This window comes from Coregonus lavaretus, assembly GCF_964263955.1.
Source record: "Coregonus lavaretus genome assembly, chromosome: 23".
Lineage (NCBI taxonomy): Eukaryota > Metazoa > Chordata > Actinopteri > Salmoniformes > Salmonidae > Coregonus > Coregonus lavaretus.
Window position 1 is genome coordinate 15,657,470 of NC_140010.1, and position 20,551 is coordinate 15,678,020.

Genomic DNA, 20,551 nt, shown 5'->3' on the forward strand with positions numbered 1-20,551 from the left:
TTAGAATCTCACTGATGCCATGTCAAAATAAATGTTTTAATGTTTGCATGATTAATGCCTATGGAAATGTCCTTTCTGTTATTAAGTCTTATTGAAACATTCAGTTAAAGTTTTAAGGAAGTTATTAAAAACCTCCAAATAACCTATAATCTCCATTCATAGAGGGTTAATAAAACCTTCCAGGAAAACTTTCAAGGAACCAGAGTAAAACGTTCTTAGAACCTCCCTGCGTCCTAAAAATAAATGTGAAATTTTCACTTCTGTTCTCAGAACGTCAAAAAATGGTTCCCGTTTTACCGGTCATGAAATGTATGGCTTCGTTCTCACAACCAATGTGAAACCAAAAACATACGTTCTCACAACTTCCAAGGAACCAAAAGTGCTAGCTGGGTTGCCTCTGCTGCTGCTGTTGATGCTGATGCCTTCTCAATCCCTCAGCCTCAAGAGAGCTTGATTGAAGTGAGGCCAATTTCATCCTATATTTACACAAAATCAGTTATTCTATTCCACTCTCTTTCCCCCTCCATCTTTCAGTCACAAAACACAAACACACACAGTTGTAACAGTTTTAAGAGCAGTACATGCAACTTCATAGCCAAGGTCATTTCAAGTTATGAGGCAAATAACTAACTCCCATAGCAAAGGCTTGGGAGTCTCCCATAACAAATACATGGGCAACACTTGATAAACAGTACATGGTTTTCACTTGATGAAATGTGTTTCCTGTGACCCACATTTCAGCCAATTACCCTCTGCAGCCGCCTGTTGTGAACAATCTAATTGCTCTTTGTGTGGGTGAGTGGTGCTTAGTGGCTGGTACTCATAAGGTTGATATTCTCATCTCATATACATGAACATCCCATAATATACTTCATACCTGTCTTCAGCTCAACTGTCCTCTTAATTCTTCCGCACTGTGTCAGTTTTCCTCTTTATATCTATTTACTGTGTGTGTGTGTTTCTCTTTATATCTATTTATTGTTTCCCTCTATTTATTATCTTATTCCTCCCTCAACTTGTTAATCGCATCTACAGTATATTTACTGCCCTGCTCGGATGAATAGGATTTTCATATCCTTCACCACAGCAATACTGCAAACTGGATTTGAATGAGTGTGTAGATGGAAGAGGGAAAGCGGCTATGTATTAATCATGTATTTCTCTCATCCTAATACCACTCTGGGGATGTTATAGTAGTTTGTGTCATTGCTGAAATGTTTGTGATCCATCTTTTCCCAGGTGCAACAACCGTACCCAGTGTGTGGTTGTGACTGGCTCTGATGTTTTCCCTGATCCTTGTCCTGGCACTTACAAGTACCTAGAGGTCCAGTATGAATGTGTCCCATATAGTAAGTATTCAGCATTTAATGATGCAGTGCAACTATATTGTGTTTCTTGAATGTGTAGTTAGGTTTATTAGAACCTTTACTTATTAAGTGGGGTTCTGTGGGAGGGGTGGGGGGGATATGTGTTATCTGTGTGTAAAAGTTAGTTTTTCGTCTATTATAAAACAATGAAAAGTTGATCCCCCCAAAAATAATACATTTATTTATATAAAAAAATCGGACTCTTGTTGTTGTTACAGTATGTAATTCACTGGAGATGTATTTTCTGAAATAATCTTTTGGTTTGACCTCTTCTTCATTTCTCATCTAACTTTCCTTCCCCTCTTGTATCTTTTCTGTATTAACCTCTATGCTCTCTCTCCTTCTAAGTTTCAGTCTTTCTTGTTCCTTAGTTGTCTCGCTAGGATCTTTCCCTCTTCCGTTAGTTGCTTCACTGCTTTAATGAAGGAACTCAATATTGGGTTGCTTGTCATCAGCCATTGTTCACTTGCAATTGTATTTTTTGGCTCATTAGGGAAATTGTGCCTGTAACATTAGCAAGTAATGTTCTGTGTGTGGGCGAAGCAGACTATGGAATTTAGATTTGTGTCTATAAAGTTTTTGTGTAAATACTGCCCCAGACAATACTGCCAAAAATAACCCTTTTGCTGTTTCTCTAAGAATGTTATCTGATTTTAAACTGAATAGCGATTTCAGAAACAGTACAATGTTTCTTTATGTCAAACAATTCACTTGGAAAGTAATGTGGCCTGTTTATTACTGATGCAATCAGTGGCTAGGCAAAAACATGTTATTTTGATGGCTAGAAAAGCATGGAATCGTGATCGGTTGAACAATGTTTGTAGCTTGTCTCCAGCCCTAACCTGTGTGCTTTCATATTATAGGGCCTGATAATCTTCCTATTTGTTCAGTCTTTTTTCTTGTTCCCCCAAAACAGCCATCTCTTGGTCCTCTATCTATCATATCCTGTAACCTTCTCTACTCATGTAGCCTACCTGGTAGTTGACTCATGATAACCTTTCTCTCCCTCTTGCACTCTTTCTTTTTTGCTTTCTTCTTTTCCAATGCCTAAAATAGAAGTGGAACAAAAAGGTAAATGAGTGGTCCAGTCTTCCCCACGTCCCACCCGCCCCCCAGCTCCCTGTAATGTGGTGTACAACCCTTCCTCTTGTCTCCTCCCTCCTGATTGCCTCTTGTCAAAACGCCGGCCCCAAACCCCCATAGGTTGTTGATTGCAACTCTGGGAGACAATTTGAATTTCAAAGCCGATTTGTAAAAGCAGTCTAGAGGTTTGAAAGATAGGGCCCGTTCAGATTCACTGGACCTGTTACCAGTGCCCTGTAACATATATTAAATCTCCCTGCACACCTCTAGTACCGTAAATCTCACAGTAGACCGTTTGGAAGAATGCTATAAGGGCAGCTTCTCATCTAAACCATTACACATTTCAATAAAACAACATGCTACAGATACACCAATTCACAAGCATGTGAAGACATTGTAAGAGGGTTATTTTCCCATTTAAACCCAAATTACAGAACACGTCTGACACAACAACATTAAAACTAGGCTACCACCAAGCCTAGCTATAAAAAACTATTGGCTATAGCTCTCAAATACAGAAGTGGATAAATGTTATCATACAGTATCATATGCATTATACAGAGCTAGGAAGCAAGCTAAACAAATAATGCTATGCATCAGATAACCTAGCAGTTAGAGCATTGGGCCAGTGACCGAAAGGTCAGTAGTTCAAATCTCAGAGCAGACAAGGTAAAAAATCTGTCTGTGCCCTTGAGCAAGGCACTTAACCCTAATTGCTCCAGGGTTGCCGTTGATAATGGCTGACCCTGGACGTGACCCCACTCTCCGAGGGTGTCTCAGGGGAGTTTGGATATGCAAAAAATACATTTACATTTCACAATTGCTTATAATACACACTTGTACATGTGTGATGGTCACCTGTTGGCAGATATGGGAGAGTGAGGTTGGCAAAAACCGCAAGAAGCCCAACAAAACCCCACAGAAATCAGACTTTCTCATCTCAAACCAATCCATGGGATTCCAATGAGACACTTGCCATGGCCTCCCTCACCCATCAAAGGTTCTTCTGCCTTTTACAGTGAGGGAAAAAAGTATTTGATCCCCTGCTGATTTTGTACGTTTGCCCACTGACAAAGACATGATCAGTCTATAATTTTAATGGTAGGTTTATTTGAACAGTGAGAGACAGAATAACAACAAAAATATCCAGGAAAATGCATGTCAAAAATGTTATACATTGATTTGCATTTTAATGAGGGAAATAAGTATTTGACCCCTCTGCAAAACATGACTTAGTACTTGGTGGCAAAACCCTTGTTGGCAATCACAGAGGTCAGACGTTTCTTGTAGTTGGCCACCAGGTTTGCACACATCTCAGGAGGGATTTTGTCCCACTCCTCATTGCAGATCTTCTCCAAGTCATTAAGGTTTCGAGGCTGACGTTTGGCAACTCGAACCTTCAGCTCCCTCCACAGATTTTCTATGGGATTAAGGTCTGGAGACTGGCTAGGCCACTCCAGGACCTTAATGTGCTTCTTCTTGAGCCACTCCTTTGTTGCCTTGGCCGTGTGTTTTGGGTCATTGTCATGCTGGAATACCCATCCACGACCCATTTTCAATGCCCTGGCTGAGGGAAGGAGGTTCTCACCCAAGATTTGACGGTACATGGCCCCGTCCATCGTCCCTTTGATGCGGTGAAGTTGTCCTGTCCCCTTAGCAGAAAAACACCCCCAAAGCATAATGTTTCCACCTCCATGTTTGACGGTGGGGATGGTGTTCTTGGGGTCATAGGCAGCATTCCTCCTCCTCCAAACACGGTGAGTTGAGTTGATGGCAAAGAGCTCCATTTTGGTCTCATCTGACCACAACTCTTTCAACCAGTTCTCCTCTGAATCATTCAGATGTTCATTGGTAAACTTCAGACGGGCCTATATATGTGCTTTCTTGAGCAGGGGGACCTTGCGGGCGCTGCAGGATTTCAGTCCTTCACAGCGTAGTGTGTTACCAATTGTTTTCTTGGTGACTATGGTCCCAGCTGCCTTGAGATCATTGACAAGATCCTCCCGTGTAGTTCTGGGCTGATTCCTCACCGTTCTCATGATCATTGCAACTCCACGAGGTGAGATCTTGCATGGAGCCCCAGGCCAAGGGAGATTGACAGTTATTTTGTGTTTCTTCCATTTGCGAATAATCGCACTAACGGTTGTCTCCTTCTCACCAAGCTGCTTGGCGATGGTCTTGTAGCCCATTCCAGCCTTGTGTAGGTCTACAATCTTGTCCCTGACATCTTTGGAGAGCTCTTTGGTCTTTGCCATGGTGGAGAGTTTGGAATCTGATTGATTGATTGCTTCTGTGGACAAGGTGTCTTTTATACAGGTAACAAACTGAGATTAGGAGCACTCCCTTTAAGAGTGTGCTCCTAATCTCAGCTCGTTACCTGTATAAAAGACACCTGGGAGCCAGAAATCTTTCTGATTGAGAGGGGGTCAAATACTTATTTCCCTCATTAAAATGCAAATCAATTTATAACATTTTTGACATGTGTTTTTCTGGATTTTTTTGTTGTTATTCTGTCTCTCACTGTTCAAATAAACCTACCATTAAAATTATAGACTGATCATGTCTTTGTCAGTGGGCAAACATACAAAATTAGCAGGGGATCAAATACTTTTTTCCCTCACTGTATGACATCAGTAGAGTAAAGAACTCTGCTGTAGTTGTGCTGTCTTCTCCCCAAACCCTACCCTCATCTTATCCCAGCTTCGCTGCCACCACCTCCATCCAGAATATGTTGTTTTGTTTCTCTCTACAAGTCTTATCCCTCATCATTTTGTCTTCTGTGTGCTTTTTCAGTAAGCATGTGCAGTTTTGCCATTTACACAATTGTCAGTGTCACTGTTTGATGCCAGGTAGAAGTTGGAATTAAAACAAGGGTTCCAGTATACACTTCTATACTACCTCTCCCATCCCTTACATGTCTTGCATTTACAGGGTTTTCCTCCTTTTGTTTCACTTTTTGGATTTGTTTGGTCCCACGCAGTTAACGTGTACGGCAGACAAACTCTATAAAGAAGCAAGTCCTTTACTCACTCCTGCACTTATCATTCTCTTGGCTTCACCTTTTATATTTCACTCTATTCACAAGCAGTATCACTACACACTAGTTAAATGACTGTCACTGATCTTTGTCCTACACACTACTCGGACAGCAGCGAAACTATACAATATACACACTGCATACCTTGATGAAATATCTGTTGATACTCTGCATATATTTTACTTAAACCCATCTTTCTGTTTCTCTCTCCCTCACTAGTTTTCATTTGTCCCGGGACCCTGAAGGAGGTGGGGGAGTCCACGTTTGTGTTTGAGGCGGAGCAACAGGCGGGGGCGTGGTCTAAAGACCCCCTGCAGGCAGGAGACAAGGTCTTCTTCATGCCCTGGACGCCGTACCGCACTGACACACTTATTGAGTACGCCTCCCTGGAGGACTTAAAAAATGGCCGCCAGACTACGACCTATAAACTCCCTCATCGGGTCGACGGCACAGGCTTCGTGGCCTACGACGGAGCCATCTTCTTCAACAAGGAACGCACGCGCAACATCGTGAAATTTGATCTCCGCACGCGCATCAAGAGTGGTGAGGCCATCGTGGCCAACGCCAACTATCACGACACCTCGCCATATCGCTGGGGCGGCAAGACGGACATAGACCTCGCCGTCGATGAGCGGGGGTTGTGGGTGATCTACGCCACGGAGCAGAACAACGGACGAATCGTGGTCTCACAGCTCAACCCCTACACGCTCCGCTTCGAGGCCACCTGGGAGACCGTGTACGACAAGAGATCCGCCTCCAATGCCTTCATGGTGTGTGGCGTGCTGCACGTGGTGCGGTCCACCTACGAGGAGAACGAGAGCGAGGCGGCCAAGAGCCACATCGACTACATCTACAACACTAAGCTGAGCCAGGGAGAGTACACGGACATCCTGTTCCCCAACCAGTACCAGTACATCGCTGCTGTGGATTACAACCCCAGAGATAACCAGCTGTATGTGTGGAATAACTTTTACGTCCTGCGCTACGACCTGGAGTTTGACGCTGAGAAAGACCCTGCTGACGGTAAGCCTCGGTCACAGTATGGCCTCTTTCAGATGAATCCTGACATGAGATCTGTATGTGTACATTGAATTTTCACACAAACCTCCCATTGATATCAAAACAGGACTTCTGTAAAAAGACTGAGTTACAAGCACATATTTCAGGTTGGGATTCAGCCCTTTGTGTTGTTTGCGTCAGGTGCTGAATGTATTCCTGTGTGTGTGTGTGTGTGTGTGTGTGTGTGTGTGTGTGTGTGTGTGTGTGTGTGTGTGTGTGTGTGTGTGTGTGATGCAGCATGGGAAGTCACAGATGACAGATTTTTTGAATAGTGGATTGTGTTTGTCCTGGGGAAGACCTAATTTGTAAACAGAAAATTACAGATTCACCTTGGAACGAGGTATAACTCCCTCAGGAGCCTTCATACTCTGGCACAAGGCATCAGCTATAAAGCCTTGCTTCCTTTATTACCATAAGGCGAGCTCAAGTACTCCCTCTCCACTTGAAGCTTGGACCCTATCAAATGTTCTAATCTCAGGTCTTATCCCAGTCCTTTATGAACAGTGGCCTTGTGAACTTCCCTTTAATGCCCCGGAATGGGATTCTGAAATATTGCATACAGTATGACAGAAGGTTATCCCACTTTCCTTGCCTTGCATTTGTAGCCGATTTGGACATTTGTTGCCATGGCTACCCCATCAACCGTTCGTTGACGGCCCCTCATTTATCCTAGATTGAGACAATATCCATTATATTATGGCCTGGCGGTCGGCGTTAAAACGCAGAGTCAAAGTATCATGTGGTTAGGTGGCGGTGACGCCGTTGAATCATGGCCGAATGACAAGGTTAGAAGAATGACTTGAGCGCAGTAAAAATAAATAAATAAAGGAGGGTTTTAAATTAATCTGTGAAGTGTCTGAGGGGAGACGGACATGCATATTCTCAGACAGGGCCCTTACATCACAGTGTCTGATAATGGGTGTAATTACCTGCCTGTAGCCTCCTTATCCCTGAGCGCTAGGCAAAGTCCCCTCTAACGCTCTGCACTCACAACAAGGAATTATCAACTATATACCATGCTGCTGTGATGTGTTGGGGTGCAGCCTCCTTATCTCTAAAAGCTAGGCTAATTCCCTGCTAACTAACATTTCAAGTTGCTCCAAAGTGCTGCTCCCTGCACAAGAGTAAGTTCTGACTGAGTTCTCACTTTTTCGCTGATTAAAGAAAATTAATATTGAAAATAAAGTGATATTCAGTTAGTTGGCATTCCAGGGTATAGCTAGGTTAACGTTAAGGATTTTTCCCAAAGTGAAATTTGATCCCTGACCTGTGTGGACAAGGGCAATTTCTCCATTAACACCATATGTTCCTGCACTCTGACCACTTGTCAACATGTCTGTTTGTTTTCCCTAGATTCCTCCACATGTATACAGTGAGGGAAAAAAGTATTTGATCCCCTGCTGATTTTGTACGTTTGCCCACTGACAAAGAAATGATCAGTCTATAATTTTAATGGTAGGTTTATTTGAACAGTGAGAGACAGAATAACAACAAAAAAATCCAGAAAAATACATGTCAAAAATGTTATAAATTGATTTGCATTTTAATGAGGGAATTAAGTATTTGACCCCTCTGCAAAACATGACTTAGTACTTGGTGGCAAAACCCTTGTTGGCAATCACAGAGGTCAGACGTTTCTTGTAGTTGGCCACCAGGTTTGCACACATCTCAGGAGGGATTTTGTCCCACTCCTGTTTGCAGATCTTCTCCAAGTCATTAAGGTTTCGAGGATGACGTTTGGCAACTCGAACCTTCAGCTCCCTCCACAGATTTTCTATGGGTTTAAGGTCTTATTGCAAACAGGATGCATGTTTTTGAATATTTTTATTCTGTACAGGCTTCCTTCTTTTCACTCTGTCATTTAGGTGAGTATTGTGGAGTAACTACAATGTTGTTGATCCATCCTCAGTTTTCTCCTATCACAGCCATTAAACTCTGTAACTGTTTTAAAAACCTGAGTGGTTTCCTTCCTCTCCGTCAACTGAGTTAGGAAGGACGCCTCTATCTTTGTAGTGACTGGGTTTATTAATGCACCATCCAAAGTGTAATTAATAACTTCACCATGCTCTAAGGGATATTCAATGTCTGCTTCTTTTTTTTATACCCATCTAACAATATGTACACTTCTTTGCGAGGCATTGGAAAACGTCCCTAGTTTTTGTCGTTGAATCTGTGCTTGAAAATCACTGCTCGACTGAGGGACCTTACAGATAGGTGCATGTGTGGGGTACAGAGATGAGGCAGTCATAAAAAATAATGTTAAACACCATTATTGCAGAGTAAGTTCATGCAACTTATTATCTGACTTAATAATCTGACTTTTCTCCTGAAGTTATTTAGGCTTGCCTAACAAAGGGGTTGAATACTTATTGACTCAAGACATTTCAGCTTTACATTTTTATTAATTAGTAAACATTTCTAAAAACATAATTCCACTTTGACATTATGGGGTATTGTGTGTAGATCAGTGACACAAAATCTACATTTCATCCATTTTAAATTCAGGCTGTAACACAACAAAATGTGGAAAAGGTCTTCACACAATTTCTGAAGGCACTGTGTATGTGTGTATATATATGTATATATATATACACGGTGAGGGGAAAAAAGTATTTGATCCCCTGCTGATTTTGTATTTTGACATGATCAGTCTATAATGTTAATGGTAGGTTTATTTGAACTGTGAGAGACAGAATAACAACAATAAAATCCAGAAAAACGCATGTCAAAAATGTTATAAATGTATTTGCATTTTAATGAGGGAAATAAGTATTTGACCCCTCTACAAAACATGACTTAGTAGTTGGAGGCAAAACCCTTGTTGGCAATCACAGAGGTCAGACGTTTCTTGTAGTTGGCCACCAGGTTTGCACACATCTCAGGAGGGATTTGTCCCACTCCTCTTTGCAGATCTTCTCCAAGTCATTAAGGTTTCGAGGCTGACGTTTGGCAACTCAAACCTTCAGCTCCCTCCACAGACTTTCTATGGGATTAAGGTCTGGAGACTGGCTAGGCCACTCCAGGACCTTAATGTGCTTCTTCTTGAGCCATACCTTTGTTGCCTTGGCCGTGTGTTTTGGATCATTGTCATGCTGGAATACCCATTCACGACCCATTTTCAATGCCCTGGCTGAGGGAAGGAGGTTCTCACCCAAGATTTGACGGTACATGGCCCCGTCCATACGGGCACGTACAGTGAGGAAAAAAAGTATTTAGTCAGCCACCAATTGTGCAAGTTCTCCCACTTAAAAAGATGAGAGAGGCCTGTAATTTTCATCATAGGTACACGTCAACTATGACAGACAAATTGAGATTTTTTTTCTCCAGAAAATCACATTGTAGGATTTTTTATGAATTTATTTGCAAATTATGGTGGACAAACAAGCAAGATTTCTGGCTCTCACAGACCTGTAACTTCTTCTTTAAGAGGCTCCTCTGTCCTCCACTCGTTACCTGTATTAATGGCACCTGTTTGAACTTGTTATCAGTATAAAAGACACCTGTCCACAGCCTCAAACAGTCACACTCCAAACTCCACTATGGCCAAGACCAAAGAGCTGTCAAAGGACACCAGAAACAAAATTGTAGACCTGCACCAGGCTGGGAAGACTGCATCTGCAATAGGTAAGCAGCTTGGTTTGAAGAAATCAACTGTGGGAGCAATTATTAGGAAAAGGAAGACATACAAGACCACTGATAATCTCCCTCGATCTGGGGCTCCATGCAAGATCTCACCCCGTGGGGTCAAAATGATCACAAGAACGGTGAGCAAAAATCCCAGAACCACACGGGGGGACCTAGTGAATGACCTGCAGAGAGCTGGGACCAAAGTAACAAAGCCTACCATCAGTAACACACTATGCCGCCAGGGACTCAAATCCTGCAGTGCCAGACATGTCCCCCTGCTTAAGCCAGTACATGTCCAGGCCCGTCTGAAGTTTGCTAGAGTGCATTTGGATGATCCAGAAGAGGATTGGGAGAATGTCATATGGTCAGATGAAACCAAAATAGAACTTTTTGGTAAAAACTCAACTCGTCGTGTTTGGAGGACAAAGAATGCTGAGTTGCATCCAAAGAACACCATACCTACTGTGAAGCATGGGGGTGGAAACATCATGCTTTGGGGCAGTTTTTCTGCAAAGGGACCAGGACGACTGATCCGTGTAAAGGAAATAATGAATGGGGCCATGTGTCGTGAGATTTTGAAAACCTCCTTCCATCAGCAAGGGCATTGAAGATAAAACGTGGCTGGGTCTTTCAGCATGACAATGATCCCAAACACACCGCCCGGGCAACGAAGGAGTGGCTTCGTAAGAAGCATTTCAAGGTCCTGGAGTGGCCTAGCCAGTCTCCAGATCTCAACCCCATAGAACATCTTTGGAGAGAGTTGAAAGTCCGTGTTGCCCAGCGACAGCCCGAAAACATCACTGCTCTAGAGGAGATCTGCATGGAGGAATGGGCCAAAATACCAGCAACAGTGTGTGAAAACCTTGTAAAGACTTACAGAAAACGTTTGACCTGTGTCATTGCCAACAAAGGGTATATAACAAAGCATTGAGAAACTTTTGTTATTGACCAAATACTTATTTTCCACCATAATTTGCAAATAAATTCATTACAAATCCTACAATGTGATTTTCTGGATTTGTTTTTCTCATTTTGTCTGTCATAGTTGATGTGTACCTATGATGAAAATTACAGGCCTCTCTCATCTTTTTAAGTGGGAGAACTTGCACAATTGGTGGCTGACTAAATACATTTTTTCCCGACTGTATATGTGCTTTCTTGAGCAGGGGGACCTTGCGGGGGCTGCAGGATTTCAGTCCTTCACGGCGTAGTATGTTACCAATTGTTTTCATGGTGACTATGGTCCCAGCTGCCTTGAGATCATTGACATGATCCTCCCGTGTAGTTCTGAGCTGATTCCTCACCGTTCTCATGATCATTGCAACTCCACGAGGTGAGATCTTGCATGGAGCCCCAGGCCGAGGGAGATTGACAGTTATTTTGTGTTTCTTCCATTTGCGAAATAATCGCACCAACTGTTGTCACCTTCTCACCAAGCTTCTTGGCGATGGTCTTGTAGCCCATCCCAGCCTTGTTTAGGTCTACAATCTTGTCCCTGACATCCTTGGAGAGCTCTTTGGTCTTGGCCATGGTGGAGAGTTTGGAATCTGATTGATTGATTGCTTCTGTGGACAGGTGTCTTTTATACAGGTAACAAGCTGAGATTAGGAGCACTCCCTTTAAGAGTGTGCTCCTAATCTCAGCTCGTTACCTGTATAAAAGACACCTGGGAGCCAGAAATCTTTCTGATTGAGGGGGGGTCAAATACTTATTTCCTTCATTAAAATGCAAATCAATTTATAACATTTTTGACATGTGTTTTTCTGGATTTTGTTGTTGTTATTCAGTCTCTCACTGTTCAAATAAACCTACCATTAAAATTATAGACTGATAATTTCTTTGTCAGTGGGCAAACGTACAAAATCAGCAGGGGATCAAATACTTTTTTCCCTCAATGTATCTGCCCAACAGACAGACAGACAGACAGACAGACAGACAGACAGACAGAAGCCTTGAGCTCTTGACGGTCTTAGAGGTTGAGTCTCTGTGTGCCCAACCCAACCAAAGCACTCAATTAAGACCATGTAGAATAGATAGACACCAGATACTAGAATTTTAATGAGTTAGTTCTCCGTTGCCGAATTGGCATGTATTTGCATGCAAACGGCCTCTTCTGGCTGCTCAGGGTAAGATGTATGTAAATGTAATTAACAAGTGAATTATCATAATTCCCCTTCATGCCTAATAACAGCCACACAGAAAAAAAAGAGGAGAGAAGTCAGCATAGCAGTGCATTTCCAATCAAGGGGCTTTACTCTGTTCTGCTCTCAGCTAATGCTTCAGCAAACGCAATGCCAGAGAGACAGACACTAGGGATGTCCCCCGACCTAAAAAAAATAATCTTGGTCAACCTAAAGTCGTCTGTTCTTTCTACCAATCAATTGTTAAAACGTGTATTTGTCTCTGTATAGACACCCTATGTGTTTTGATAAAATCAACTATATATGCATTGAGCTTGACTGATGCTTTAAGCTCACTGTTTGATGAAATAAGACACAAATGACTCAAGAGGGAGCCAGAGATAAAAAAAAAAACGTAACCTGTCCCGACTATCCTCCTTCCGCTTCTACTGGCTTTCGCAGATTCTGATGTTACTCTCCTGAAGTTGCCGGTAATAGGCTACACGAGGAGTCTGCAAACTTTCTCATGTGGAATGCCAATTTATCTTACAATTTCTGCTGATCTGCGTGCCAGATATGGTTTTCATATGCACATTTTCGTGGAACAGTTTCATTTAATTTATAATAACATCTTCATACCTCAAAATCATTGTCAAGTGGTTAATCAAAATTCTATCCAAATCTAAATGAAAATGATACAAACCTAAAAAGTAACTTCTATTGCCATTGCCAACTATGTAAAATAGCCAATTAAGCCAACAAATAAAAACAGTGCAACCTGCAGGTAGAAAATATACTGATACAAATAAATATCAGATAAATCACATTGGCTACACATGGCCTGTCTGCAACCAACTTGAAACGTTGTATCAACTATTAACTTGGGTCCGTCCGGTTGCAACATACAGTTTTCTGCACCAGTGATCTCGGGACAAAAGGACTTGCTCCTCCCTTCCTATAGGCAGAAACTCAAAACAGGAAGTACCCGTACTAAGGACTATTCAATGCTGGTCTGACCAATATGAATCCACGCTTCAAGATTGTTTTGATCACGCGGATTGGGATATGTTCCGGGTAGCCTCCGAGAATAACATAGACGAATACACTGATACGGTGACTGACTTTATTAGGAAGTGTATAGGAGATGTTGTACCCACTGTGAATATTAAAACCTACCCTAATCAGAAACCATGGATAGATGGCAGCATTCGCACAAAACTGAAAGCGTGAACAACCGCATTTAACCATGGCAAGGTGACTGGGAATATGGCCGAATACAAACTGTGGAGTTATTCCCTCCGTAAGGCAATCAAACAGGCAAAACGTCAGTATTGAGACAAAGTGGAGTCGCAATGCAACGGCTCAGACACGAGACGCATGTGGTAGGGTCTACAGACAATCACGGACTACAAAGGGAAAACCAGCCACATCGTGGACACCGACGTCTTGCTTCCGGACAAGCTAAACACCTTCGCCCGCTTTGAGGATAACACAGTGCCACCGACGCGGCCCGCTACCAAGGACTGCGGGCTCTCCTTCTCTGTGGCCGACGTGACTAAGACATTTAAGCGTGTTAACCCTCGCAAGGCTGCCGGCCCAGACGGCATCCCTAGCCACGTCCTAAGAGCATGCGCAGACCAGCTGGCTGGAGTGTTTACGGACATATTCAATATCTCCCTATCCCAGTCTGCTGTCCCCACTTGCTTCAAGATGTCCACCATTGTTCCTGTACCCAAGAAAGCAAAGGTAACTGAACTAAATGACTATCGCCCCGTAGCACTCACTTCTGTCATCATGAAGTGCTTTGAGAGACTAGTCAAGGATCATATCACCTCTACCTTACCTGCCACCCTAGACCCACTTCAATTTGCTTACCGCTCCAATAGATCCACAGACGATGCCATCGCACTGCACACTGCCCTATCCCATCTGGACAAGAGGAATACCTATGTAAGAATGCTGTTCAATGACTATAGCTCAGCATTCAACACCATAGTACCCGCCAAGCTCATCCTTAAGCTCGGGGCCCTGGGTCTGAACCCCACACTGTGCCACTGGGTCCTGGACTTCCTGACGGGCGGCCCTCAGCTGGTGAAGGTAGGAAACAACACATGTACTTCGCTGATCCTCAACACAGGAGCCCCACAAGGGTGCATGCTCAGCCCCCTCCTGTACTTCCTGTTCACCCATGACTGCGTGGCCACGCCTCCAACTCAATCATCAAGTTTGCAGACGACACAACAGTAGTAGGCCTGATTACCAACAATGACGAGACAGCCTACAGAGAGGAGGTGGAGGCCCTGCGAGTGTGGTGCCAGGAAAATAACCTTTCCCTAAATGTCGACAAAACAAAGGAGCTGATCGTGGACTTCAGGAAACAGCAGAGAGCGCACGCCCCTATCCACATCGACGGGACCGCTGTGGAGCAGGTGGAAAGCTTAAAGTTCCTCAGCGTACACATCACTGACGATCTGAAACAGCGCCTCTTCAGCCTCAGGATGCTCAAGACATTTGGCTTGCCCCCTAAAACCCTCACAAACTTTTACAGATGCAAAATTGAGAGCATCCTGTCGGGCTGTATCACCGCCTGGTACGGCAACTGCACCGCCCGCAACCGCAGGGCTCTCCAGAGGGTGGTGCGGTCTGCCCAAAGCATCACCGGGGGCAAACTACCTGCCCTCCAGGACACCTACAGCACCCAATGTCATAGGAAGGCCAAAAAGATCATCAAGGACAACAACCACCCGAGCCATTGCCTGTTCACCCGCTATCATCCAGAAGGCGAGGTCAGTACAGGTGCATCAAAGCTGGGAACAAGAGACTGAAAAACAGCTTCTATCTCAAGGCCATCACTGTTAAATAGCCATCACTAGGTGGCTTCCACCCGGTTACATAACCTTGCACCTTAGAGGCTGCTGCCCCATATACAGTGGGGGAAAAAATTATTTAGTCAGCCACCAATTGTGCAAGTTCTCCCACTTAAAAAGATGAGAGAGGCCTGTAATTTTCATCATAGGTACACGTCAACTATGACAGACAAATTGAGAAAAAGAAATCCAGATAATCACATTGTAGGATTTTTAATGAATTTATTTGCAAATTATGGTGGAAAATAAGTATTTGGTCACCTACAAACAAGCAAGATTTCTGGCTCTCACAGACCTGTAACTTCTTCTTTAAGAGGCTCCTCTGTCCTCCACTCGTTACCTGTATTAATGGCACCTGTTTGAACTTATCAGTATAAAAGACACCTGTCCACAACCTCAAACAGTTACACTCCAAACTCCACTATGGCCAAGACCAAAGAGCTGTCAAAGGACACCAGAAACAAAATTGTAGACCTGCACCAGGCTGGGAAGACTGAATCTGCAATAGGTAAGCAGCTTGGTTTGAAGAAATCAACTGTGGGAGCAATTATTAGGAAATGGAAGACATACAAGACCACTGATAATCTCCCTCGATCTGGGGCTCCACGCAAGATCGCACCCCGTGGGGTCAAAAAGATCACAAGAACGGTGAGCAAAAATCCCAGAACCACACGGGGGGACCTAGTGAATGACCTGCAGAGAGCTGGGACCAAAGTAACAAAGCCTACCATCAGTAACACACTACGCCGCCAGGGACTAAAACCCTGCAGTGCCAGACGTGTCCCCCTGCTTAAGCCAGTACATGTCCAGGCCCGTCTGAAGTTTGCTAGAGTGCATTTGGATGATCCAGAAGAGGATTGGGAGAATGTCATATGGTCAGATGAAACCAAAATAAAACTTTTTGGTAAAAACTCAACTCGTCGTGTTTGGAGGACAAAGAATGCGGAGTTGCATCCAAAGAACACCATACCTACTGTGAAGCATGGGGGTGGAAACATCATGCTTTGGGGCTGTTTTTCTGCAAAGGGACCAGGACGACTGATCCGTGTAAAGGAAAGAATGAATGGGGCCATGTATCGTGAGATTTTGAGTGAAAACCTCCTTCCATCAGCAAGGGCATTGAAGATGAAATGTGGCTGGGTCTTTCAGCATGACAATGATCTCAAACACACCGCCCGGGCAACGAAGGAGTGGCTTCGTAAGAAGCATTTCAAGGTCCTGGAGTGGCCTAGCCAGTCTCCAGATCTCAACCCCATAGAAAATCTTTGGAGGGAGTTGAAAGTCCGTGTTGCCCAGCGACAGCCCCAAAACATCACTGCTCTAGAGGAGATCTGCATGGAGGAATGGGCCAAAATACCAGCAACAGTGTGTGAAAACCTTGTGAAGACTTACAGAAAACGTTTGACCTGTGTCATTGCCAACAAAGGGTATATAACAAAGTATTGAGAAACAGACACACAAACAAACTCACTGGCTCAACTGCATGCGATAGATGTAATGATGAAAACCCCACAGAGCCACACAGTAGCCTACACAGTTGTTGATTATAAACATTAGTTTAAGAACCCTTGTTCCAGCTACGGTTCTGCTACTGGAGTTGAAACTTGAATGCATACAGCTACAATGTATTTGCATTCATAACTGCCCTTTGCAGATCATTAGGTGAAGTTTTATGAGAACAAAAGCCCTTAGCTGCTCATAGAGGGAGGCAAATAGAGAAGCATGGCTATGCCAGCAGCAAGATTCCACTGGTCTTTTGTGAATGGCACAGGCAGGCACATGAAAGTAATTGGTTCATGTTTATTAGGTTGCTCAGATCTACACCTTTAACTGCCCTGACTATACAGCTATTAGGATTTATTGCGTATCTCAGAGAGTATAGAGAGGGATTAAACAACCTGTTCTGCAGGGTGATCTAATGGTGCTAAAATAACGTCTCTCACTGATACTGAGAAGCACTTGAGGCGCAGAGAGAAAATGAATTGTGTCCATTAAGATTCATGAGGCCCCACAGTTAAAGTTCCTTGAAGAACCGAATCGCTACAGTTCTCTGCTTTTTACAGAGAACAGTAGTCAGTACAATACCACCACTGTGTCAATACCACCACAGCCTACAGAGCCTTCAGAAAGTATTCATACCCCTTGACTTTTTCCACATTTTGTTGTGTTAATCAGTGGAATTCAAATGGATTTAATTGTAATTTTTTTTGTCAACGATCTACACAAAATACTCTGTCATAGTGGAAGAAAAATTATAACTTTTTTTTTATTCATGGGAAATAAACCACTAATATATTTTGATAAGATTCATCATGTTAGAATCCCCTTTGGCAGTGGTTACAGCTGTGAGTCTTTCTGGGTAAGTCTCTAAGAGCTTTGCAAACCTGGATTGTACAATATTTGCCCATTATTCATTTTAAAATTCTTCAAGCTCTGTCAAGTTGGTTGTTAATCATTGATAGACAGCCATTTTCAAGTCTTGCCATAGATTTCCAAGCTGATTTAAGTCAAAACTGTAAGTAGGCCACTCAGGAACATTCAATGTCGTCTTGGTAAGTAACTCAAGTGTATAATTGGTCCTGCTGGAAGGTGAATTTGTCTCCCAGTGTCTGTTGGAAAGCAGACTGAACTAGGTTTTCCTCTAGGACTGTGCTTAGCTCTATTCATTTTCTTTTTATTGAAAGAAACTCCCTAGGCCTTGCCAATGACAAGCATACTCATAACATGATGCAGCTACCACCATGCTGGGAAATATGAAGAGTGGTTTTCAGTGATGTGTTGTGTTGGATTTGCACCCAACATAACGCTTGGTATTCAGGACAAAAAGTGTATTTATTTGCCACTTTTTTTGCAGTATTACTTTAGTGCCTTATTGCAAACAGGATGCATGTTTTTGAATATTTTTGTTCTGTACAGGCTTCCTTCTTTTCACTCTGTCATTTAGGTGAGTATTGTGGAGAAACTACAATGTTGTTGATCCATCCTCAGTTTTCTCCTATCACAGCCATTAAACTCTGTAACTGTTTTAAAAACCTGAGTGGTTTCCTTCCTCTCCGTCAACTGAGTTAGGAAGGACGCCTCTATCTTTGTAGTGACTGGGTTTATTAATGCACCATCCAAAGTGTAATTAATAACTTCACCATGCTCTAAGGGATATTCAATGTCTGCTTCTTTTTTTTATACCCATCTACCAAAATGTGCACTTCTTTGCGAGGCATTGGAAAACCTCCCTAGTTTTTGTCGTTGAATCTGTGCTTGAAAATCACTGCTCGACTGAGGGACCTTACAGATAGGTGCATGTGTGGGGTACAGAGATGAGGTAGTCATTAAAAAATAATGTTAAACACCATTATTGCAGAGTAAATTCATGCAATTTATTATCTGACTAAATAATCTGACTTTTCTCCTGAAGTTATTTAGGCTTGCCTAACAAAGGGGTTGAATACTTATTGACTCAAGACATTTCAGCTTTACATTTTTATTAATTAGTAAACATTTCTAAAAACATAATTCCACTTTGACATTATAGGGTATTGTGTGTAGATCAGTGACACAAAATCTAAATTTCATCCATTTTAAATTCAGGCTGTAACACAACAAAATGTGGAAAAGGCACTGTGTGTGTGTGTGTGTGTGTGTGTGTATATATATATATATATATATATATATATATATATATATATACAGTGAGGGAAAAAAGTATTTGATCCCCTGCTGATTTTGTATGTTTGCCCACTGACAAAGACATGATCAGTCTATAATTTTAATGGTAGGTTTATTTGAACAGTTAGAGACAGAATAACAACAAAAAAATCCAAAAAAACGCATGTCAAAAATGTTATACATTGATTTGCATTTTAATGAGGGGAAATACGTATTTGACCCCTCAACAAAACATGACTTAGTACTTGGTGGCAAAACCCTTGTTGGCAATCACAGAGGTCAGATGTTTCTTGTAGTTTGCCACCAGGTTTGCACACATCTCAGGAGGGATTTTGTCCCACTCCTCTTTGCAGATCTTCTCCAAGTCATTAAGGTTTCGAGGCTGACGTTTGGCAACTCGAACCTTCAGCTCCCTCCACATATTTTCTATGGGATTAAGGTCTGGAGCAGGGGCGGTGTGTTCAATAGGGCGATATGGGCGACGCACTGCCAAACGGGAAAAGGAAGGGATTTTTTTTCTAATCAATTATATCACGGCAACAGTAGTTATCAGTGTTCTAATCTGATCTGACTGCCACTAAATGTCCAATCAGGCTAAAGTCGTGCTTCAAATGCCCCCCCCCCCCTTTTGGGGCGATTTCAGTCAGGTTGAAAATCGCCCAGAAGTCTGTCATAGACTCCCATGTAAAATCTATTTTTTTCAAATTTCAGAGCTTTCAATACAATCTCTATGGGTTTCTGAGGGCTTGCACTTACGCGCTTTCGTCATACGTAACGTAACCATGAACGTAACTAAGAAAATAGCGGGTAGCAGCGTCTCTGTTGCGACCTGCAGTGTGGCGTTATCTTATGTTTTTAATTTGTACACTTAGTGGCGTTATTTTATGTTTTTAATTTGTACACTTAGTTTACAAACATTCTGCCAACCATGGATTTCCAGTGGTGGGTTTTGGACTGATCTTGTTGATCGTGTACATACCCGCTACGAACGGACTAAATAATGAAAACGCTGCTGGCAGCGGAATCCAATACAGCAGAACAAACTTCCCTTACCCACCACCTTGCTGATTAATGCCCAGTCACTGAGGGGGAAAGCGGATGAGTTGTCAGCGAATCTGCGCTTCCAACACGAATATCGGGAGGCCTGTTTGCTGGCATTTACTGAGACTTGGCTGGATGACAGAGTCCCGGACAGAGAAGTGGAGCCGGCCGGCTTCACCCTGGTCAGAGCGGACCGCGATCTGACAGTCACAGGGAAAATCAATCCTGGTAAGAGAGCGACTCTGTACCCCCGACATTGAACTGCTTTCTGTGTCACTGCGACCTTACTATCTGCCCCGTGAGTTCCCCCAATTGTTTGTTACCGTTATGTACATTCAACCAAAAGCTAATATAACAAAGGCATCAGAGATTATTTATAATCTGTCACAGAAACTGGAATCCATCTCCCCAGATCAGTCAATAAATGCTTCTGGTATTGACTTATATGCTGCCCCTGTCTTCATGTTGTTGCTGGACATATCTTTTTTAAAATGTGTGTAGGTCACCTAAATCATCAGAAAAATTGCCCCCCCTGAGAATTTTTTCAGGAGCCGCCACTGGTCTGGAGACTGGCTAGGCCACTCCAGGACCTTAATGTGCTTCTTCTTGAGCCACTCCTTTGTTGCCTTGGCCGTGTGTTTTGGGTCATTGTCATGCTGGAATACCCATCCATAACCCATTTTCAAT

The 20,551-nt window shown here is 42.9% G+C and overlaps 1 protein-coding gene across 1 annotated transcript in view; it reads left to right on the forward strand.

Moving 5' to 3' along the window:
* Window positions 1–20,551, forward strand: part of LOC311150637 (adhesion G protein-coupled receptor L2-like) — a gene marked incomplete at its 5' end in the record, with an annotated part of 133,947 nt that overhangs the window by 42,825 nt on the left and 70,571 nt on the right. The window contains 3 exons of the mRNA XM_084188128.1: window positions 1,240–1,349; window positions 2,424–2,438; window positions 5,707–6,510. Coding sequence (XP_084044254.1) covers window positions 1,240–1,349; window positions 2,424–2,438; window positions 5,707–6,510 — 929 coding nt within the window. The remainder of the gene's footprint in view (window positions 1–1,239; window positions 1,350–2,423; window positions 2,439–5,706; window positions 6,511–20,551) is intronic.